The 21,964-nt window shown below is 49.9% G+C and overlaps 6 protein-coding genes across 6 annotated transcripts; 2 read left to right on the plus strand and 4 right to left on the minus strand.

Annotated features, from left to right (window-relative positions):
• The first annotated feature begins 989 nt into the window (after positions 1 to 989).
• Positions 990 to 2,795, plus strand: fbp1 (fructose 1,6-bisphosphate 1-phosphatase). Its single transcript, XM_025657961.1, has 2 exons — positions 990 to 1,612; positions 1,684 to 2,795. The coding sequence occupies exons 1-2, from the start codon at positions 1,485 to 1,487 to the stop codon at positions 2,621 to 2,623; spliced, it is 1,068 nt and encodes a 355-aa protein (XP_025515191.1). The 5' UTR covers positions 990 to 1,484; the 3' UTR covers positions 2,624 to 2,795.
• A 965-nt stretch (positions 2,796 to 3,760) lies between these two features.
• Positions 3,761 to 6,962, minus strand: BO85DRAFT_469310 (H(+)-transporting V0 sector ATPase subunit a). Its single transcript, XM_025662323.1, has 4 exons — positions 6,667 to 6,962; positions 6,513 to 6,591; positions 4,984 to 6,449; positions 3,761 to 4,926 (listed from the first exon to the last, which is right to left on the minus strand). Exons 1-4 carry the CDS (start codon positions 6,790 to 6,792, stop codon positions 4,045 to 4,047), a joined length of 2,553 nt encoding a protein of 850 aa, XP_025515192.1. The 5' UTR covers positions 6,793 to 6,962; the 3' UTR covers positions 3,761 to 4,044.
• A 222-nt stretch (positions 6,963 to 7,184) lies between these two features.
• On the minus strand, positions 7,185 to 13,813 carry BO85DRAFT_520720 (proteasome activator BLM10). The gene is made up of 4 exons (XM_025665154.1): positions 13,551 to 13,813; positions 12,974 to 13,474; positions 7,517 to 12,914; positions 7,185 to 7,448 (listed from the first exon to the last, which is right to left on the minus strand). Exons 2-4 carry the CDS (start codon positions 13,402 to 13,404, stop codon positions 7,386 to 7,388), a joined length of 5,892 nt encoding a protein of 1,963 aa, XP_025515193.1. The 5' UTR covers positions 13,405 to 13,474; positions 13,551 to 13,813; the 3' UTR covers positions 7,185 to 7,385.
• Positions 13,814 to 14,166: 353 nt separating this feature from the next.
• BO85DRAFT_478423 (DUF409 domain protein) lies at positions 14,167 to 15,988 on the minus strand. Its single transcript, XM_025662898.1, has 3 exons — positions 15,423 to 15,988; positions 14,736 to 15,354; positions 14,167 to 14,680 (listed from the first exon to the last, which is right to left on the minus strand). The coding sequence occupies exons 1-3, from the start codon at positions 15,772 to 15,774 to the stop codon at positions 14,242 to 14,244; spliced, it is 1,410 nt and encodes a 469-aa protein (XP_025515194.1). The 5' UTR covers positions 15,775 to 15,988; the 3' UTR covers positions 14,167 to 14,241.
• A 1,147-nt stretch (positions 15,989 to 17,135) lies between these two features.
• Positions 17,136 to 17,798, minus strand: BO85DRAFT_449996 (uncharacterized protein). The gene is made up of 2 exons (XM_025660282.1): positions 17,691 to 17,798; positions 17,136 to 17,623 (listed from the first exon to the last, which is right to left on the minus strand). The coding sequence occupies exon 2, from the start codon at positions 17,602 to 17,604 to the stop codon at positions 17,416 to 17,418; it is 189 nt and encodes a 62-aa protein (XP_025515195.1). The 5' UTR covers positions 17,605 to 17,623; positions 17,691 to 17,798; the 3' UTR covers positions 17,136 to 17,415.
• A 2,131-nt stretch (positions 17,799 to 19,929) lies between these two features.
• On the plus strand, positions 19,930 to 21,690 carry BO85DRAFT_372784 (uncharacterized protein; the record flags this gene model as incomplete). The annotated part of the gene is made up of 1 exon (XM_025656057.1): positions 19,930 to 21,690. One exon carries the CDS (start codon positions 19,930 to 19,932, stop codon positions 21,688 to 21,690), a length of 1,761 nt encoding a protein of 586 aa, XP_025515196.1.
• Positions 21,691 to 21,964: the final 274 nt, after the last annotated feature.

Raw genomic sequence — 21,964 nt, forward strand, 5'->3', positions numbered from 1 at the left:
CTACAGATATGTGATGCATGCTTCCACGGGCATTATAGGAAGGCATCACACAGTGTGGGATGTTGTTGTGTGGGAAGAAAGCTGGAAATCCGCGTCGAAGTTTTTCAAGCATTCCGTTCGGAGCTAATTTTACCGAGAAGCTAGCCCCAATGTGGTCCGGTTATGAGTGGTTTAGGTAAGCATCTAACCGACAACCGTTCTGCCGTGTCTGTCTGCCTCAGAAGGCGGAATAGAAGGCGGTGTAACTTCCCGTCTTACCTTCCGGTTTTGAATCGGGTTCCCGATGGATGAAACTCGTTATAATAATAGACTGACATGGGGGATCATACTATTCATGGCCAGAGCAATAGCTCTGATCCATTAGGCTGGACCAAATGTTTGAGACATGTTACTAACCTATCCCTTGTTGATCAACGGAGCAGGAGGTACTACTCCGGCTGTTCAGGAGGGATCCGGAATCGACTGATTAAACAGAGCGGGCGAGACTCGAATAGTTCGGCATAGTTTGACGCGGATTATCAAAATTCGCATGTCTGGTGACCATCCGAAATCCACCCGCCGCGATTAGGTACAACGGGTTGAGAGATAGTCTAGGTATCCTTTCTAGCTGCGCTTATGCGACATTTTTCTTTAAGCCCCTTAATACGAGCCGAGGGAGTTCAATAGTCCGGGTTTGAACCAGCGTGGGGTGTGTTTATCGCTGTTGCTCATCCGAATGGAAGCATGAGAATGAATAGTATCTTTTGAAGCACAGGATGCTCTAGGAGCCTGACCACACCAATATAATTTTACTACCAACTATCTAGTAGATAGCTAGTATGCTTCCTAGTATGCGGGATAGACTACTCCGTACTGGTAGAAAGAAACTCCAGATCCCAGCGCGGGGAAATTCGGGGCTAAACCGGGCGAAGGCAAGAGAAAGAGCCGGGAACCCGCCCAAACCGGGTTAGAGTGGGGGAAATGACGAAAACCATCCTTCCTTTCTAGTTATTGCGTCAGGCCCAAAGGGAAAAGGGTTCTGGATGCTCTCTCTCTCTCCACTCTCTCTTTTTTGTTGTAAATGTCCGGTTTATTCTGGCTTCTGACGTTAGGTTCCTAACCCGGTAAAAGATTGGTCCTGGCTGGCCCCAACGCTCACTTAAAGGATGCCCCTGTTCTCCTGGGATGGAGGATAGATCACTTTCTTCCTGCAGCTTTCTACATATCTACGTACTCATTGCCAACTGTCCCTCCCTCCTCCACTTGTCCCAAAGTACTTATAAACTACATCTCAACTGCTCCTCCCAGCTCATTCCCACCCCTCCTCTGTACCCTGGTTATCTCCGCATCTTCCTGCTTTCCCCGTTGACCCGAGGTTGAAAAGCCAAAGTTCTTTTAAAAAGAAGCAGCCAGCGCCAGACTAGATTGTCTCCGCTTTCCCACTTGTACTACTACTACTTTACAAGCCCACTCTTCCCCCAGCTTCAAACCACACGCTGCACAACATGTCTTCAAGCGGCAATGGCGGTGCTCCTCCCGTAGGACAGGAGAACATCAACACAGATATTGTTACCCTCACCCGCTTCCTCACAGAGGAGCAGACCAAGGTTCCAGAAGCCACCGGTGACTTCACGTGAGTTTTCCTACCCCTCCTCAATTCTGGCTGTTTCTCTTACTAACGGGATTTCCCCCCCCTCTTTCCAGACTACTCTGCCACGCTCTCCAATTTGCTTTCAAGTCTATTGCCTACTACATTCGTCGCGCTTCCTTGATTAACCTGACTGGTTTGGCTGGTTCCTCAAACACGACTGGCGACGATCAGAAGAAGCTTGACGTCATCGGCAACGATGTGTTCATCTCCGCCATGAAGGGCTCCGGCAAGTGCCGTATCCTTGTTTCCGAGGAGGAGGAAGAGGCTATCATCTTCGACGAGCACCCCAACGCCCGCTATGCCGTGGTCTGCGACCCTATCGACGGTTCCTCCAACCTTGACGCTGGCGTTTCGGTTGGTACCATCTTCGGAATCTTCAAGCTTCCCGATGAGGTTCTCGGTCCCAACAACAAGGTCACTGCTCAGGACCTCCTTCGCCCCGGCACGGAGATGGTTGCCTCTGGCTTCACCATGTACGGTGCCTCCGCACAGCTGGTGATCACCATGCGCAACGGCGGTGTCAATGGCTTCACCATGGAGAACTCTCTGGGTGAATTCATCCTGACACACCCCAACATGCAGCTTCCCGCCAAGCGGGCCATCTACTCGGTCAACGAGGGTAACAGCATGTACTGGGATGACTGGGTGAACAAGTACCTCCACTCGCTGAAGTACCCCGGTGACGGCCAGAAGCCTTACAGCGCGCGTTATATTGGTAGCATGGTGGCCGATGCCTACCGGACTCTCCTCTACGGTGGTGTTTTCGCCTACCCGGCTGATTCCAAGAGCCGCAAGGGCAAGCTGCGTATCCTCTACGAGTGTGCCCCCATGGCTATGCTTTTCGAGAACGCAGGTGGTCTGGCAGTGAACTCCCAGATGGAGCGTCTTCTGGAGGTGGTTCCGGAACACATTCACGACCGGAGCGGTGTGTTCCTGGGCTCGAAGGATGAGGTACAGAAGATTATCGACACGTACAACCAGCACCACAAATGAGTTCATGGCACAAAGGAACAGCACTAGGGTGGAGTTTAATGGTTTCATGTTACTTAATGCGAGCCAGTCAGTGCGTACAGCAGGTACCCGGTGACACCTTTGCACTGGCATGTGATTTATGATCCACAAATATTTACATATCTAAAAATGCAAATAAAAATTCTATAATTATACATCCGATTTCCAACTTATAATAATGCGATTACTCGTTACTCGGAAGGATACAATATAGAGCCTTCAAATTCTCGTCGCAGTTCTTTTGCATTGTTTCAACCTTGCCCCGCCCCCGCCCTATTGGCCCAAATTATCTTCCTGTCTCCTACTCACAGATGTACAGTTAAAGTATTGGCCAACTAATTTTAAAAGTTCCGGCTAACGGGACAGAAGATAAGCTGTGTGTTTTCTGGCCTGGTGCAGAATAATATACTAAGTTATAGGTCTATACTGGTAGTAAGGTGGTAAGCTCTGCTTGGACAATCTTGCTGATAGTATATATATTTACCCAACATCTACCCTAGTTATAAAACATTATCATGCACAGCAACCCCTTGATTAAGTTGACAGACCCATACCTACTCATCAGACATTAGAAGAATATTACAATTAAAATTCATATAGCATGATGTATCATAGAAGACTGGAAGTGGAGATTTGACATGACAAGAGTAACTTCTTGACCGGCATGAAGATGAACACTTTACTATATATCCCAGCTGCAACAATTGCGAGCATGATACTATGTAGAGCAGTGACTGAAATATCCTTTCTCGGTTAATTAGTAGACATTATAATTCTACAAGATATTCAAGTAAATGATACCTAGATAACTATATCAACCACTGAATGAATGCTAACGCGATTGTGCTAAAGCATGCCCTTGATTGGTGGAATAATAAATTTCCTTCTTCGAAATCCTACACTGCAGCGAAGTCGGCAAAGATTCCATAGTTGGATATGGTATTCATTTGAGCAATTGAAAGAAAAAAACATACGCTACAAATGTCAAGTTAGTACACGACGAGGCGCTGAAGGATTGTTAAATTGCTGTTTGCGGTCTGGGCATGGCTCTTTATTCTTTACTACCCGCTTTCTTTCATACATGCTTATTGAAACCGAGACGTGCGATTTCCTCTGATTGCAGGGTGACCAGGATGTTAGTTCACTAATCTCTACAGCGAGATAATTTACATTGCATATGGCTATACCGACATGACCTACGACTTCTTTCTGAGTATACAACCCACATATATATTTCCGATCATCTAGTAGCACAGCCAAAAGAAAGACACGGATAAAAGGACAAGACGCCATGAATATCTAGATTCGATCGAATTCCCTCAGGGAATGTACTAATGTGACATCTTGATCCAAAAGTGTGAAAGGAAAGGAAAATGCAACGCATGCAGTCAGAAAAAGAAAGACTAATCAACAGGATCCTCTTCGAGGAGGGTCTGGAAGCTGAACGGGGTGAAAGGTATACCGTCACCCATGAAATGTTTGCTCATGGCTTCGACCCAGTGAAGACGGAGGGAGTGAAGCATGGCACTGGTACCCTCCATGACACAGAGAATGGCAATGGTCAAGGTGAACCAGAGGTAGAAGGTGACAACGATCATGATCACCCGCATGGTGGGGGACTCTTGCTCGAAAGCGCCGCCAATGGTCATGTCCCACAGCACGATAGAGAGCTGCTGGTGGGCCAGAGACAGAGCCCACAGACGCAGGTAGGAGGCGGTGTGGGAGATACAGTTCAGACAGAATTCAATAGTGTGGATGACCTGGTGGATCATGATCTCGCCGAAATCGAACTCCTCGTGCTCTTCGTCACCGAGATCCTGGGCGATCATGGCAACACCTTCACCATCGCTGGCCATGCTGTCGCGACCACCATCGGCATCGTCTTCTAACGCACTGATCCGGGATGGCTCGCCAAGGCCACGGTATCCAAGAGCGCGGGCACGGTTGTGCTCCCAACGAAGGTAGAATGGCTTGAAGAAGAGCATGATCGGCACCTGAATGACAGCAAGAAGCAAGAGAAGAACCTGGACGCTGGCCTGACCGGGGTAGAGCTGTTCCTCAACAGTTCCCGGGGAGAGGAACATGAAGATAAGCATGTTGAGAAGTCCGGGAGGAGATTGGCCTCGGGCGTTCCAATCAACGGACCACTTGTAGATGATGGTAAGAACAAGGTAACCGAAGATGGACTGGAAGAAGATCATTCCGGGAATAAAGTTACCAATAACATCAACCTTCGACTTGAAGTGCCGAGCGTTGACGTATTGCAGGCAGAGAGCGTACGTCATCTGTGAACAAGGTTAACAATTGTAGTGCGGAAAAAAAATTGAGTGAAAGTCTCTTACGTGTGCCCAACCGAGACAAATACTCATCTTCATCTTCAGACTGTTGGTGAAAAGAAGAGAGTTCTCGGCTTCGTGCCAGTTCCAGTCCAGACCGAAAGGAAAGCGATAACCAGTCTTCAACGATGCCTCGACGGTCTGTCCTTGCTTGATATCGTCGGGCCACTGCCACTGACTGGGGAAGACCGTGAAGGACTTGGAGAAGATATCGTTGTAGAGAAGACCGGTGTACATAGAAAATAGACCCATCATAAGCATGATGTAACGACCGTAGAAAGCCATGTAAGTCAGCTCATCCAGCTTGGTCTTCGCCAGCTTGCGTTCCCAGAAGATCATAGCGGCGGCAGCCATGGTCATCAAGGCACCGTGGCCAAAATCACCGAACATGACAGCGAAAAGGAAGGGGAATGTGACGATGGTGTACAATCCGGGGTTGGCTTCAGAATACTTCGAGATACCGTAGGCGTCGACGATAGTCTGGAAAGCTTGAGTGAACTTGTTCGTCCGCATATAGGTTGGTGGGGTCTTGTTGGTCCGGATTTGATTAACGATGGTAGGCACACTCAGCCCAGCGCGGTCGTTGACGTCCTGCAACGTCGACTTAATCAAGCCCAGCGAATTGGTCGGACACCATGCTTCCGCGATAAGAGTCTTTCTCGCCTGATCGTAGGAGAACTTGTTCAGTGTATCATACACAGCCTTTTCCTTCTTGACAATGATCATCCAAGCGGCAAGAGAGCGGGCAATCTGCGTGAGCTCCGCGTCGAGGGTGTTCTTGGTGTTACGCAGGACATTGCCAACATCACCCAGGCGGGTATTGACCTCATGAATCTGATCCCGTCTCAGCTCACTGTTCTCATCGACGTTGTAAAGAGAGGCCCCAAGCGACTCGGAGATCTTTCGGATCTTAGCGATGATGCTCTTTCCGTGAGCAAAGATGACGAAAACGTTCTTGTGGGACTCCTCGTTGGTCGTCGGGTCGATGATGGCCTCGGGGATCTCCGACTGGTTCATGTAGAGGTTACCACGCAGAGTACGCCACAAGATGCGCTCGAAGGCACCGATCCTGTCCCGCGGAATCACACCAGCCACAAATCCGATGTTCATCTCCAGGAAAGACTGCTGACCCTGCGCATCGCCGTTGGGGCCGCGGCTCTGCTGTTCGACATCACGGAGAAGAGGGGCTTCGTCGTTGTCGAAAGATTGACGGATTTCCTCCGTATGGCTGTGAGCGCGATCGAAGAAACCACCAGCTTCCCTCAGCACCCAGCGCCACTCAGTCAACTCCACCTCACGTTTCTTCAGGGTCTCATAGCTATCGTTGAGCGAAGCGATCCGTTGTTCGAGGCTTTCGCTACGCTCGGCGAGCTCGTCGATTTCGGAGGCCAAAGGAGCAGCCAGTGTGTCGGAGAATTCAGACGAAGATCTCATGGGGATGCTTGCCTTGTCCATCTGGGCATGGAAGTAGCCTGGTGTGCGAGACGGATTAGATCGAGGTTCATAGAAACCTTATCGCTGATTGCAGAACATACGCAGCTGTCTTTCCACATTATCCAAACGACGAATCTCCTTCGTAAAGGTACGCTGGAACGCATTGGTGTCGGGGTTAAGCTAGAAACAGACGCAACATATATCAGCTGGATTCGTTCGTGCATGTCAACTAAGATATCCAAGCAACAGACTCACATCTCTAAATTGGACCTGACCGAGCTCTCCCAAAGCACTGACAACCTCTCTTCCGATCTCGTTGGCGATATAGAGCTGGGTCAAGCTCATCTCCGACGAGCGGAACAAGGTGTCCCTTGGAGCCATGGTGAAAGCAAGACTGCCTTGAGCAGTTCTTCTACACCACAGGGACAAAAACGCGCAGGAGCGCTAGAACCAGAGATTGAATAACTTGCTGTGGAATAAAGATAGACTTCCAAAGCCGAACTGGCAAAGGATTAACCGTAAGGGAGGACTTGAAGCTATCCAGCGCCCCTGGAGTTCGATTGATGATGCGGTTCGATGGCCGCCGAGCCGCGTGGGCTGCTTTCCAGCACGTGATGTTGCTCACGCCGGCTGACTAAACTTGGCCTCCATCTGCAACAACACCACCACCACGTACTACTATACCAACTATATCATATATCCACCTTGTGAAATGATAGTGTTAGGAATGTCCATGCGAACAGGCGACAGCAGGAGATGCAGATATACAAGGTATCAAACAATAGATGTCTTGTGGATTTTAAAATGCTAAGTCCCTACGTATACTACCCAATGCTGGCCAGCTCCCGTATCCACTCAATACTGTAACCCAGACAAGCCTAAAACGATATGCAAATCTTGAACGTGTCGTGTGAAAAGAAGAATGCATGACAAACTCTTCCACCCATGCATGGTTATCGTCCCTCATTTGAGCATTATGCGAAATAGCTCTTCCAAAGAACTCCAGAAAGATCCTCAAGCTGATCCGGCGTGAAGGCCTATAGAAACAAGTTAGTGAATTGATGCCCCTGGGCTTGATCACTCCTGTATGGTAGTTGAAACTTACCTTTGCATCAATATGCCAAGTATCTTGCCTTGTCTTCTTGAATTCACTGATGATAGACTTGACGCTAGAACCAACAATGCCTGGATCACTGGCAGCACGAACACTAAGTGTCGTCAGCGCCTCCGGCATCCAGCTCGGGGGCGGACTGTTGTATGGGAACGCTTGGATGAGCGCCCCGAGACCCAGAACAGCACCGTGCCTGACTAAGATGAGTCGGGTATGTTCAGGGGTCGGTGTACCAGCCCCTGAGGAGACCGGAGTCGATAGGCCAGAGCGGAATCCCTTAGGTTTCTTCGGAAGGGGATTCTCGACCAATACCTTGGTGAACCGTTCTCTGAGTCGGTTGACCATCTCCTGCCGGAGAGACACAGGCGAGCAACGGATCATACCGGACAATGTGGCCGATGCACCCACTCTCACTTCGTGCTGAGGATCTTCCAACATGCTCGCGACACACTCGAACAGTTTGTCTCGATCACCGCTGGAGAGCAAGAAGAGGCGACGGAAATATATGATTTGGATATTGATCATGACTCGCAGGCGTTGATGCCACGAGGGAGAGGTCTGTCCAATGTGGATGAGAGTTTTGATGAATCCAGAATTGTCTTCAGCCGGATACGGAATGTTGGGCAGATGACGGAAGACGTGGTATGCCAAGGACTGCAGCTCTGGGTCCTCCTTGACATCCATCATGTGCAAGAGTTGCCCCGTGAACAGATCCGGGAAGAAGGGGACCAGTTGCGTGCACTCGTGAGACGAAAGAGTCGAATCGAGCCACAGAAGAACTGTCTTGCAGCCCGATGTGTAGGATGAGGGCGCTTGTTGGCCAGGAGTCCTCTCATGGCGCCATTTCTCAATGCGGCCAAACACCTCATGGACCATCTTTGTGAATTCTTCAGTCGGAAGGTAAGGATAGGTACCCACCGATGATGCTGACTCTTGGGCTGATAGTAGACGTTTGAGATCAGCATAGGACTCGTGGTATCTGGTGCGGAATATCGTCGCGATCGTCTGACCCATCGCTTCGCGAACGCCCTTGTAAGGATGATCAAGGTGGGCAAGGAAATCCTTTATAATCGGCTTCTCAAGTTGGAAGTGCCACCCAGCATCGATGATAGACTGGTGTAGCAGATTGATCTTGGAGCTTTCCTTAAAAGCGGCATTTGTACCCATGTCCAGCCGGAAACTAGCAAGCCAGTCAACCAATGGCCAGGCTCGTCGAGGATCCCGGCACTGGAGAATCATGTGGAGGAAAGTCGTCCAGTAGCCAGAGTTCTCGGGAGTCAAGCCATCAGTGAAAATCTTCTGGACAATAGGGAAAGCGTATTCCCAGACCATTGTGCGCTTCTCGACACTTGTATCCGCCACAGAGCTCACCAGAGCGCCAAGAATCTCCGCGGTAGCCCTATGTTGATGTTTGTCGCTGCCATCTTCAAACACAAGCTGGATTTCCTCCTGAATGTCCTGGAAAGTGGCTGCTGTGAGACCATCTCGAAGCATCAATTCAAATGCGTAGAGAAGCATCATAGCGCAGGGCATACGGAATTTATCCGCCGAAGGATCTCGGGGCTCTTGCTTCAAGTACATGAAGAATTTGGAGAACCAGCTTCGGTCGAACAGTTTACCCATATAGGCGCGAACCTTCCACTCCACTTCGTCGTATTCGATATCCCGTGCCACATTCGATTTGTAGGCAGGCATGCTATCTGCCCACACCAGCCAACCAGGGAAATCATGGTCAACGTAGTACTCCGCTTCGGGATTTCCAAAACTCGAAAGATATTCTTTGGTCCATCCTTCTTCGTACCGCTTGGTGGCAACCTTGATTTTGGAAGGGAAATGTTGATGTCCCAAAATATAGTTCTTGTAATCATGGCTGCAAATTGCCCGCACATCTATCATCGTGAACAATGCGATGAGCGCTTGGGAATACATACCCCTTAGACCGGGGTGATCGTCGATTGAGCCGTGAGTCACCAGGTCTATGAGGTTCTCGCTTGCAACATAATCGAACCTGAGGCCCATTGTAATAACAATAGTAGCCGCGCGGCTGGCCACCTTCCAGTGAGAAACCCGGGCAAGGTTGACAAGCTCTTCTGACAGGTCAGCCTTCTTTTTCTCGATAAGCACACGCTTGTTGTTGATTGTCTCCCGTTTCTGCGTGATCTCATCTGAAACGTTCTCTTGTGGAGCGATAGCCTCAACGATGTCGCGGTCCAAGATGGCCATTCTTTCCATGGAACGACCATAATCCATGATCTGGAACACTGCGCTAGAGCAGATCCTCTGGACAGACGGCTTGTCGACGGCACTTGCGTCTATGAAGGTTCGGACCAAAGTGGGCGCGAATTTCCAGTGACGACCGACTGTCTTGGCGACGCTGCCGAGCAACAGAGAGAACAACGCTCCTTTAATCCGTGCGTGATCATTCTCCCTGATGCCCTTTTGGAGAGCTTTGAGAAGAGGAGGGATGACAAGCAGCCGGGAACCCCAGACAGCCTTGAGGGCCGATTCGCCCGCACTTTGAGCATTGCGCCGCGTTTCGGTATAAAGGGAAACGCAGGACTCGGCAATGTCTAATAGCAGAATCTCATCCAGCTTGGACCGACGACGAGGCGCTGCATTGTGTCTCAAGCGCTGCAGATGGTACACATTCGCCCTGCGTACGAGCAGAGGACGAGGGTAGTCTTTACGGATACCGCTCATCTTATAAGGGTGAATGTCGGCCGCAAGGAGACGTGTTACTCTGTCAAGGACATGGGCGGATCTCTCAATACCCACGTCCACAAACCAAGACCGGTAAGCCGAGTAGAGGGCTGCAAAGCAGGGCACATCATCCTCCTGCTTATCAGAGAGGAATCTGTGGACATCGTGGAGGACCCAGCCTGCCTTCTCTCGGATCTCGTGAATCGTAGTGTACATCTGGTCCGTCTCACGCAGTGGATAATTTGTTGGGTAGGAGAAAGATTCCCGGACAGCCGCTTCATCAGAGCTGTCCAGGGCCGAGTCGGCATCTTCATCGTCAACGGTGTGCGAATCTTGTTTGGCATCTGCCATCTCCACATCATTGGAGGATGTGGTAGAACTGTTGACAGTTGTTGTTGATGCTGCCTTCGGATCGAAGAGCACAGAGATACCCGAAAGGATAAGTCGTAGCAGGACCAGATTTCTGGTTACCTCGTCTGACCAGTCTTTTCCACTTCCATCACGCTTGACGCTGGAAGTCTCCGTGGTCAGTGCCGTCAGCTGCTTGAGAGCAGACTGCGCCTGGTTCTGGAAGAGCTCAACGGCAAATTCGAGCTCTTCACGCTTTGGAACATGCCACTTTACGCTCAGTTTACAAGGATCCTGTCGGTAGCTCCACAGATCAGGCTGTATTCCCTTGGCAACCACATCAGGCTCATACAATGAGTAGTCCGATGTATATGTTCCCGTCAGGTTGAGAAGGAGATGGTGAATGAAATTGGAGATATGAACCGTCGGTATTCCCCTACACTTCTGCTGCATGTACACAGCTATGTCGAAGAGTTCTTTCTTATGTGCGAGAACTGCATCTCCGACATGGACGACGCACATGCTCAGCATGCTAACATTCCATACCAGGCCACGGTCGCGAGGAAGGACATCTGTGCCCGTTGTCCTAGTGGATCCTGCGCCATTATCATCGATCTCAGTACGGATAGCCTGTGTCAACACGGGAATGAAGCGTTTCAAAGCCTTCGCAGGGCTGACTTTGCACACAGAGTTACAGATGAAGGCCATTGCATCCCGAGCTTGGTGGATAACATGGTTCGACACGAAGTCAACGACCTTCGAAAGAGCAATATCGTAGTACTCCGGGGAGAGGGACGAGAGTAACGGCATAAAGGTGGCGGGAAGAGTATTCACGATGTTCTCTTCAGGGGAACCATTTCGGACCCTGGTCACGTCCGGCAGGTTCTCTAGGAGGGTGAAAACACGACCCAAGAACGATACAATAAAGTCCCCAAACCCGCACGTAGAGGACCGTAGTATCATTTCTTCTGTCTTATCGTCCAGCTCGGTGTCGTAATTCAACTGCACCTCGACGCCTTGCTCTTCCATGCGTTCCATCTCGCCGGTAATCCATTGCATTGCGAGCATGTTACAATTTACATCATCCCCTTCTCTCGTCAGATCTGCCATAGGTATGTTATAGCATGCGGACTGGATAAAGGACAATGCATGCAGAGACTTCTCGAGGTCATTAGCGTCGACGCCCGGTAGTGCAAGGCCCAATAAAGTGGTCATATGGCAGCGGTAGCCCTTCGTCCTTGAGATAATGCGCGAGAGGACCTGCAGAGCACGGAGCGAAGAGGTAGTGCGATGAACCTCTACAAGACCTTGAAGTGACGGGTAAATCCGCTGCAGAGCTCCTGGAAGGATCAGATGAGGCTCCAAAAATGCCAGACTCTGTAGGGTAGACAGAGAAAAGCTCATTGCGGTACCACTTTTGGCATAGATACCCATGAAGATGACGTCGCGTAAACAAAGCACGAAACGGCGCTTCAAAGGCTCAGTCAGCCTCCGCTCTTCTGGTATATCCATCTCCCCACTCTGCTCACGGTTCCAGCGCATGACGAAAAAGTCGGCTAGATAGTACACCAACTGGGACAAGGTCTTCGTCCAACTACCGGAATTGGAAGGATGGAAGAAGGTCTCTACAGCTTGTATAAGGCCCTCAAGCTGAGTAAGTACTGATTCCTCGGCTTCAAGGCAAGCGGGCGAGAGTGACATCACAATCCATCGAGCAATGTGATGAGCAACAGGGTGCTTCCGAGTGTCTCGATCCAGCATTATTCCCAGCCCGGAAGAGATGTCCACAAGAGCGCTGTAAGGCGATGTGGACTGCCCGACCGGAATTTCCAGTAGCCGGAGGATAGCCGTGAAGATGAGCGATGACTGTTCCTTGGTGAATAAGCCATACTCTGAGAAGGGTATATTGCCAGCAGGCAATGAATCTCGAGCTAGACGAGACAGATAATCAAGGTAGGTAATGTCAAATGTCTTCGAACGGCTCACAAGCGACCAGAGATGGAAATGAGTAGGGAGGTAATGATGCGGAAGAAGATCCTCTCTGGATTCGGGCGGGGGAGAAGTAGGAAGAAGGAGATTGATCAACCCAACGACGACAAAGGCGCCTTCCGAGAAGGACGTAGTGTAATGGGGAAGGAACTCTTCCAGCATAGCTGGCAGCTCACATGGGTCGATATACAATTGAACGAAGGCGCAGAGCTTTGTCAATGTCTTTACATTGCGCTTCAAGTTAGTTGAATGCACAAGCCCAGACTCCGTCGGTAGCACGAATGACTTCAATTCTCTGTATAGCGGTCTCCAATCTAGTGTTAAATCTTTGACTGGTCTGAGATAATGCTTGCGCCTGTAGCACAAAAGTTAGTTCCGAGGCCTTCGAGCGACGAAAGTAGCGGGCGCACTTACTTGGTAAGGAGCATGAACATGCTTGCGAACCGCTCTGAAACATTAGGGTCGATTCCAGGAGCGAGTGACAGCTCATAGTACAGCTTGACAAGATTGATCCGCTCGCTTCGAGTCGGATCAAACTTGAGTGACAGCCATCCTCTGAGCTCTCGCGTCCAATGCACTGCACCAGGACTGAAGTCACCAGCCTCCACCGCGATATACAGCTGCTTTAGAATCTCTCGCAGGTTGCGCTGCCTTTCCGATTCGTCTTCCGGCGTGTATGGTAGGTATTTAAAGTATGGGTATGTGCGAGGCCGGACCCGTGCCTTGGGCTCGCCCTCTCCGTTTAAGGCGACAGGCTCACCTCCGGGAGAGGTAGCTCGCGATATCTCGTGAACATTTTGGAAGTTATCGGATGTGAGAATGGCCTTAGGACCTGATTGATCCATCGTCGAGCGATCAGTCCGGCGATTACTGGGGTACAGAGGTTGGGAACGTGGGAGGAGGTTCGGGGGGACTCTGCGGACCGCGGTGTGTTAGCTAGCTTTATCCTGACCGACTGAAATGGTGTGTGTGGCAATGGACGGAGTCGCACCTTAAACATGAAGGTTGGAAGCAAATTCTAAGCTGCAGATATCGATGCCCAAACAGTGATCTGCTATCAGTCTTCGCATAGGCGATTTACTAAGACTTGGCTAACGAGGCGACCAGGAATGTCAAAGGCGCCAGACTGCACAAGATGGAAGACCCCAAGTAAGGTGTCAGGTATCACTTGTATGAGATGCGAATTTGGCCAGGAAAGCTTTCTTGCACAGAATTACGCTCGGGGTTGAGATAAACTCGAGCTCAGACGTAGCAATCCGACGGTGGAGGTGTCCGTCAAGTGAATCTGGCTCAGTTTTGTAGGATCGGTGATGACATAATTCCACGTAACGGCCGCAGCCTAATTGGGCCCCGTCTCCAGAACAACCACCGAGTGGTTTGCGCCGCGGCGAGGCAAGTTCTACCTACGGTATATACTGAGATAGACTTTTTGGAGATGAATTCATTCGCCGGTAAGTGGAATTTACATCCTACAAATTTGCAGGCAAGAGTAGTCTTGAAATGTGGGATGGAGGATGTAAGACTCGATGTTCGAGGCCATCTCTAAATGGTTCGCCACACCTGATTACACGAGAGACCCTTTGACCGGGGAAAAAGGGGGGTAAATTAAACAGGTAATGGTACTTTCTTATATTATGAGTTATATTATCCTTCATATACCCTGTTATAGACTTGCGATTGGATCACGCGGGCGGGAGGAAAGACCCGAACAGAATGGCCTGGATCAGTGCATAGGCGACCATGCCCCGCACAGCCACAGTAAAGGTGCGGCTGTCTTGTAGGGAAGGTCGGGTTTGCCCCCAGTTGCCCGATACCAAATATACGAGATACCAGTACCATAGTGGATATCCTGAAGATATCCTATTGATTATCTGAACATGGTAAGAGGTCAAAGCCATGACCGCAAGCAATCCTTGCGGTACAGCTAGTCGGAGGAGCAGGGAGGCAGTCGTGGCTGACGACGACGCTTGGTCCACTCCGCTCAAAGCTCTCGGAAAGATGAAGGGCACTGCCACATCCAGTGCCCATAGCGACGACCGGCTAAGTATGGCCAGCATCGGCATTGCCAGCAAGAAAAGTGGGATATTGGACACGGTCCAATACCGAAGAAATCCTACATTCCTGTTATTCAAGTTAGTAGTGCGTTCTGCGGTGCTAGTCAACCATCCCAACGTACCAGTAATGTCCTTGAACCCAGCGATAGATACTGGGGACAAGCCATTGACACCAAGGGCGTGACGCATCGGCGTCCACACAGTATGTGGTATAGGCCACAGTTTGGGGAACGACAAGTCCCAGGGCAATGACACAGCCACTGATGATGATAACGGAGAGATGGGCACAGGCATCGATGGATAACCTTTGGCACCAAACCCGCCGAAGCTGCAAGAGAGCATCATAAGCATATAGAATACCACTTAAGATCCCATTACTGCGAACTGCAGTGGCTGCTGAAAACAGGATCGCAGCTACAAACAGTTTCACGTCGCCGGAGAGACGCTTCCCCGCCTTGTTATCGAGGAAGGAGGACGAGTAGACATAGAACCCTGTAATGTTGAGCAAAGAAAACAAAGACTCCCCATAGGGCGCGGAAAGAAATGCTCCTGCAGGACAAATGATGTGCAGAAATGCCGAAAGAAAGCAGATTAGTCTCTGGGTGGCCGTGTCACGGCCGAATACGTTGACAGAGAGTCTATACAAGGCTAAGACTGCGAGATAATGGGCAACATGAGACAGAGCAGTCGCCACGACAGCGGTCCTGGCAGCTCCACTAGGGCCGATTAATCGGTGCAATGCTACATCCACAATTAGTGCTCGAATAACACAGCAATACACTTTCGATGAGGAAGACAGGTAGATCTACCAGTGGCAATATAGGCAAGGACTCTAGTGTACCCGTAGCCGAACGCCCACTCTTGCTCAAAGAGGTAGCCATTTTCGGCGATATGCAAGAAGTAAATGGAATCCCAGCGGACGAACTTGAGTGGGATGGGAAGGTGCGCATAGGTGATGTCTTCTGAGGTGACATCAGGGCGACTGTGGCTATGGTAGAGATGGCTTGTGGAAGTGTCGTAGCCAAGGCCAGGGCAACTGATGATGACCAGATATACTAGAGCCTTCCAGAGACAGAAAGCTACCGTTAACGCCTTGATGGGCTGGCGGGGATTTAGAAGACTCGGGCGACTCGTCGCTGGAGAGCTCACGGAGGAGCTCATGGTCACCAGGCAGAGTACTTAGGTGTGTAATTTTCAATAGTTCTGTGTAGCTACCAGATTTGCAAACATCGTAAGATGATTGTCAAAAACGATAATTGGTCGCCCAGGAGGATCCCATTCGCCCGTTCACCATAGATCGAAGAGGGATTTTTTGATCAGCCCGACATAATCATGACAAAGAAACCGAGGTAAAGCTAAAGGGGATCTGAAGAAGGCAAGACGCGTCGAAGCTCACCAGACGGGATGACGGACTGGATTTGATCGGTCGGAATCCTCGGCACGCATAAATCCTTCTTATTCAGCATCCACCGATGCACAACTACGTAATATTTGTGGACGGTGAGGGGACCAAATGAAACCATGACGGTTTGAGTCTCCATACCAGAAAGTACTTAGTGGCAAGTGTTGTGGAAACCCGGTCGTTTGGTACACTGCTCTGAAGAAGAGTTTTCATTTGATAGCAATAAACATTTGATTCGATCTAACTATTTTACATAGTACGTAGTACAAATAACCAACTAGTTAATTGTTTAGCCTGAGTATAGTCATCCTACACTCTAGAGATACATCATAACTAGTTGGAAGGGATGATGATAATGATGATGATGTCAGACCACTTTGCCTCTCCGCATTGGCGAAGTTTTCAGTTACCTGCTCAGGTAGTATTATTCAGAACAGTCAGTTGACAGGGTCCAGTAGCCATCGACTGTTCTGGATTGGGTGAACAGGTCATTCATCCTTGGATCATCCCGCCGAATCCGCGGACAGGTCAGCCCTACGGCGCGCTCGGAACTGATGGAGCCCGACTGCTTCAGTTCCAGTAATCCTTATTCAAATCTGCTGCAGGCTCACATGACGGAGAATGCCCGAAGCCTTCGGTATGGTAGGAACTAGATAAGACCATCCCCGTCGGCGTTAAGAGATTATCCTAGCGCCATCGTGCCAACGGCGACAAGACAAACCTAGACGCCGACAAGCGCTAGTAGGAAATTCATTAAGATGATTAGCTACATTGGATCGAGTTAAACCCGCCTACTCATTATCGAGGTTTGGGGGTGACTTGGAAAAGGAAGAACCGGCTATTCCAGTTCCAGAACGTTATGGTATTTTCGCACTGAATTATGAATGTCGCTGCTAGTATACTGTAGACTACCAGTGCTAGTCAAAGTATGTACGTCCAGAGTAGTGCAACAACGAACATAGTGCCATCGTTCTGCGAGGAGCGCTTGATACAGGGCACACTGGCACCTACTTACTGGTATGTAGTGGTGGGTATAGCTAGTTGTGGTTTTACTAATTAGGCTCAGCTGAACGGACGAACGAAGTATCCATCACGTACTCCATCCAGCATTGCCCCGGGTGGCATCTAAAGTGGTGTCCTCTCCTTTCTTACTACTTCGAAGTCGCCCGGGCCTCAGTCCAATGTACCATAGTAGTCGATAAATCATGCGGTGTCCCTGAAGCTTGAAAGGGCAGCCGTGCGTTTCTTTGTCACCCACTTCATCACAGTAGTAGTACCTTGCCGTGGGACGCCTGTGTACTTTCAAAAATATAGTTCCAATAGATTTTCGTACAATTAAGCCGAGAAGGCAGCTGACCAGCTAAACTTTCTCCATAACTATGCCGTTCTCAGCCTCGCCCTCAGCAGCTAGCGACTTTAATTTTCTCATGCAAGATAGGAGGGTCCGCGATGGAAACGTTACAAAACGAAAGAGAAAAGTTTGCCATCTGGTCCCCGCCAGAACCAGACCCCTCGTTTGCTAGATCGTAATGCCAAGCCCGACCCAGGGAGTCATTCGGTCGGATTCCCTTGGGGAAACAACGAGGCATTTCAGGATGGCATTTGACACTGCCAAGTAGTCTCAGGATCAGTAATACGAAAGGTAAGCTTAGCTGGACAAGGCTTAGATGGTTACCAGACAGTAGGTCAGAAGATAGTATATTTGGCACTGCAGTGTTGGGCAAGGGGGCAGAAAGTAAAGTCTCATGGCACCAACGATCTGATCTACCTTTTCCAGCTAGACTATTTAGTAGGTGAAAGGAGGACGAGTGTGATTACTGTGCTTTAGTCCTAATTCAGCCTTACGCTGGTCTCCGTCACCGGTGGCACTGAGTCAGCGCCGTGTCTGCCTCAAATTTGCAGACCCAGCGATCCAAACTCTTTTTTGCTTGCTGCCTCTAAAATCCGACATCCGGTCCCATGGCACGGTGCGGACCTTACCGGCAAGTCGGAGCTTCCGGTTCCGTTGCAGCAAATGTCCAAAGCCCGAGTTCCGCGGGGTCACCGCGATGGAGGTTGTATTGCTCTCCCCGAAGTATATTGACATAGCATCGCGGCAAAGAACAACTACGATACTAGAGCCTGACTGAACTAAGATACTTAAACTTGTTTGTGTCTGGTAGGGACGTAGTCTGAGGTAAGTAAGGTAAAGCATGTATGAGGGTGGGTATTGCTGATTACACCACAGGACATAACATGCTCAAGCAGAAAGTATGTATGCATAGCAGCGGCATGGTTTCTTCCTCTCTATTACCTAATCTCGATTGCATAAATTCAGCTCCGATGCTCCGAAAAGCTATTATTGTCGGTCAACGGGTCGGTCAAGCTATTAATCTCCAATTCTTGACTGTACGTAGTACAGTAAATGCTAAATAGTCCTGCTCCATGGAAGCATTAGGATGATCTTCGTTATAATAATAGGAACAATTTATTAATTAACGAATCTATTAATTCTGCAGGGCAGAGTTCATACTTTGCACTTACTGTGCTGTAGTAATCATCCTCACTGATTTGATACGGGCCAAGCAATACGAGATGATTACGATGCAGCCAATAAACCGCCGATGGGGGTTGCCATCCAATGAAGATATGTTAGTGTCGGCGTCTGGTTAGTTCCGAGAGAGAGGATCGTCGGCTAGCTGCTTGGGGCCATGGATGCGAGCTGCCGGCCATGGATGGCCAGGACCCAGTTCATGCAACGAGACCAGACGACCCAGCCTGTTCCTAGAAAGTAGAAACATTATTTTGTAAATTCTCGCGATTTGGCTTGGCTGACTGGCTCTTAATTGTAGATCGGGGGGGGGAGACCTGCCGATGGTCCCGATGGACAGCCCAGCAGACAACCCCATCGCTGTGAGGGCGTAAGGGTACGTAGTAGTAATAGTAGTATACGCAGACCAGACTCGCAAAGAAGGCACTAAGGGGAAGAACAGCCCCCCAGCGGGATCTTGACCAAATGTGACCTACTAAACCGTCATTGTCACTTCTGGTTCCATGTGGGTTCCTTTTACTGTAATTTTTGCTTTTCCTTTTTTTACACTTATTTTTTTTTTTTCTTTTCTTTTTCCACATTGACCCTCCCCCATTTATTTAGTTCAGGTCAAGAAGCATGATGGATGATTCTTATTTATGACTATTTGCCCACCAAATTCATGGTGGGATCTTGACCGCCATCTTTTTCGCCCCCTCTAATCGATGATCCATCGATCCCATCTGAGTCTGACATGCGATTCGTATTCTTTTTCATTTCCTCACTCATCTGAAAGTCTGAATATTAAGGCGCTTCTGGACCCCCTAACCCACACTGTCCGGCCTCCCTTACATACTTCCGCCCACTCTTTGCTCTTTTCTACTCCAATGTCCACGTCGTACGACATCTGAACTTCCCTATTCATCCATCTATCCGGGTTGCCTCCTGCGCTGACCTCAATCCCCTCATTCGACAAATCTACATCTGCAGCTTCAGCCTTATTTTAGGTGGAGGGGTTGATAATTGCCGTGCAGGTCACGCTCATTCTATTTACTACTTACTATACTTACTTTCCATTAATCCTCCCCCTTCCTTGTCTTCTCGTCATATTCTCTCTTACTACTACCGCCACCATCTTTCCCTGACCCGGGTCTTTTTCTTGTCTTTGTTCTCTTGCCTTCCATTGCTCAGAATTATTCAGCATATCTCTCTGGCACAACGAGGTTATAAAACAGCAAACGACGGCAACTTGTTAACTAGCTGGATCGGCTTAGGCTGACGTATTCTGTCAGCCACAGCCACCCCCGTCACTGTCATCATAGTTAATCCCCGTCACTGCCACTGATCTTCGCCGTCAATGTTGATCGGGGAAAATTGAACAAACGTTGTCGCATCCCCAGAAATAATGCTATTCAACCTTGGCTTGACAGCGGATGCGGCAGCAGCTCACGAAAACGACTACCCCGGGTTACCATCGGAAACCCAGATCCCTAGCCCGACGCGTCATTCGTCCCCGGCAATCTCATTCGCTTCCCTGCCATCGTGGGGACTAGGCAGCATCTATAACCGGCGCAAACCCACGGAACCCGAAATGACGCAGCGTACAATGTCGCGGAAAGTTACTATTGATACACTATCCTCGAGCGATGACGAGCGTTCGACAGTCACCCCAGTCCTAGCTCCATCAAGGATCGCCCGTTCGCAATCAGTTCGGAAACAATCGTCGCGCCCTAAAACGTCATACCAGCTAGCGCATCCCGCGGCCCACGCACGCCATAGGCGATTAAAGCTCCGACCTAAGCTTCTCCTGCAGCTTCAACGTGTGTCGCAAACCCCACGACCTCTGCCACTTTTGGATGTGCTCCCCTCCACTGTGTTTCTGCCGCCTCTAGCTCGCAAGTTTCCGACGATATTCCGCGGTAAAAAGGGACTAGGCCCCAATGACCTCATTGTCGTAACTAGTGACCTTTATGAGCGGGCGCCGGGCGATAATGGAGATAGGTCTTTAAGCTCCGATGATGAAGGCGGAGAACAACGTGAGGTGGTCGCAACGATATGTCAGCTCTTTAGGGATGACGCTTTATCTAAAGGAAAGGCGGAGATTTGTTTGAACCATGGGCCAGTTTGGGAAGCCACGCCTCTTGCCAATGGCTCCTACGAATTCGTGGCCAACACGGATGATGGTATCCAGATACTGCGGTGGGTTCTGAGAGGTGGGAAGAATCGTCGCGTGTCGGCGCCCCCGGGCTTCTCGCAAGAGGAGAGCAAGCGGTTTACGTTCAGCGTGATCAATCCCAGCACTCGTCGTCACCCTGTTGTTGGTACGATGACACGCAATTACCTCGAGGTGTATGATGAGTACTCAATTCCGACAACACCGGGTATTGCTGGCTCACCAACCTCCGCCATGTCCGTGTTGAGCGACTACTCCGAAATGGATGACCCGTTGGATCGGAAGGTTCTGAAAACCGACAGTGACCTCCGCATGCTGATCATTATCACCAGCATATGGGTAGCTTTTAGGGAAGGCTGGTCTCACAACTTCACTTACGACGACTCGGCCATGGCAATCAACTCCAAGACAATGTGTCCGTCGAGACACAGCTCGCCAACTGCAATTCGAAGCGAGACTGACAGAACCGAGAGGGAAGATGGCCACGATGATGTTCCCCCGTTGAATGGCCGAAGACATCGTCTCTCGACGTCCAGCTATGTCCCTTCACAATCTACGATGGCCGACCGATCAACGACCTTTGGAAGCTTATCGAGACGATCCAACTCAACTGGTGCGGCTTTTATCGAGCGGACTAACCGACGTGCTTCGGGTAGCAACGGTCGTCTTAACCGACACAGTACACTCTCCAGTCCTCGTGAACAGAGACAGGACCAAGCTGTCGATGCCACACCTGCCCGACAGGACTCCAAAAGTCGCAGGTTATGGTCCCACAGAAAATCTGACGTCCAAGATTTCAAGACAACGGCTCCCCCTGATCAAGCGATAGACCGATCCAAGGGATTCGATAACAACCAGTCACGCCAAGCCGATACCTTTCGCGACAAAGGCATTGACTCTCCCGTAGACTCGGCACCGAGTAAGGGAAAGCGTCGGCATCGGATTAGCAACCTCTTCGATTATATCATCCGCAAAACCGGACATCATCATTGAGCCAAGCCTGGAGCTTAATATCACATACCCCATTCAATGTTCTTTTGCTCTGCACAGTTGTCTTCTCTTTTTATCTCCCTCTTGCAGAGGTGAGCACACCTCTCGATGTCATCCAAGACACTACAATAGTGACACGAAAGCCTGGAGCTGCGGTTGTATTGTATGCAAGCGGATGGCAGGGCCTCATGTTGTGAGGCCAAAGCTACCGTTACTCCTTATCGCACTGGGTGTCTGGCATTTCTCTCCCACTTCCCAACCTTGCATGAGACTTGTC

Source organism: Aspergillus piperis (assembly GCF_003184755.1).
Source record: "Aspergillus piperis CBS 112811 unplaced genomic scaffold BO85scaffold_10, whole genome shotgun sequence".
Lineage (NCBI taxonomy): Eukaryota > Fungi > Ascomycota > Eurotiomycetes > Eurotiales > Aspergillaceae > Aspergillus > Aspergillus piperis.

Coding starts and splice junctions, on each gene's coding strand:
- BO85DRAFT_469310 (XM_025662323.1), bottom strand. CDS start 6,792: ATGGCTCCAAGGGACACCTTGTTCCGCTCGTCGGAGATGAGCTTGACC. Junction 6,592..6,666: donor GTCAGGTCCAATTTAGAGAT/GTGAGTCTGTTG, acceptor GTCTGTTTCTAG/CTTAACCCCGACACCAATGC. Junction 6,450..6,512: donor TAATGTGGAAAGACAGCTGC/GTATGTTCTGCA, acceptor CTCGCACACCAG/GCTACTTCCATGCCCAGATG.
- BO85DRAFT_520720 (XM_025665154.1), bottom strand. CDS start 13,404: ATGGATCAATCAGGTCCTAAGGCCATTCTCACATCCGATAACTTCCAA. Junction 12,915..12,973: donor ATGTTCATGCTCCTTACCAA/GTAAGTGCGCCC, acceptor TTTGTGCTACAG/GCGCAAGCATTATCTCAGAC. Junction 7,449..7,516: donor CTTGGCATATTGATGCAAAG/GTAAGTTTCAAC, acceptor TTGTTTCTATAG/GCCTTCACGCCGGATCAGCT.
- fbp1 (XM_025657961.1), top strand. CDS start 1,485: ATGTCTTCAAGCGGCAATGGCGGTGCTCCTCCCGTAGGACAGGAGAAC. Junction 1,613..1,683: donor GAAGCCACCGGTGACTTCAC/GTGAGTTTTCCT, acceptor CCCTCTTTCCAG/ACTACTCTGCCACGCTCTCC.
- BO85DRAFT_449996 (XM_025660282.1), bottom strand. CDS start 17,604: ATGCCTCGTTGTTTCCCCAAGGGAATCCGACCGAATGACTCCCTGGGT.
- BO85DRAFT_478423 (XM_025662898.1), bottom strand. CDS start 15,774: ATGAGCTCCTCCGTGAGCTCTCCAGCGACGAGTCGCCCGAGTCTTCTA. Junction 15,355..15,422: donor CCTTGCCTATATTGCCACTG/GTAGATCTACCT, acceptor TTGTGGATGTAG/CATTGCACCGATTAATCGGC. Junction 14,681..14,735: donor TGGGTTCAAGGACATTACTG/GTACGTTGGGAT, acceptor CTTGAATAACAG/GAATGTAGGATTTCTTCGGT.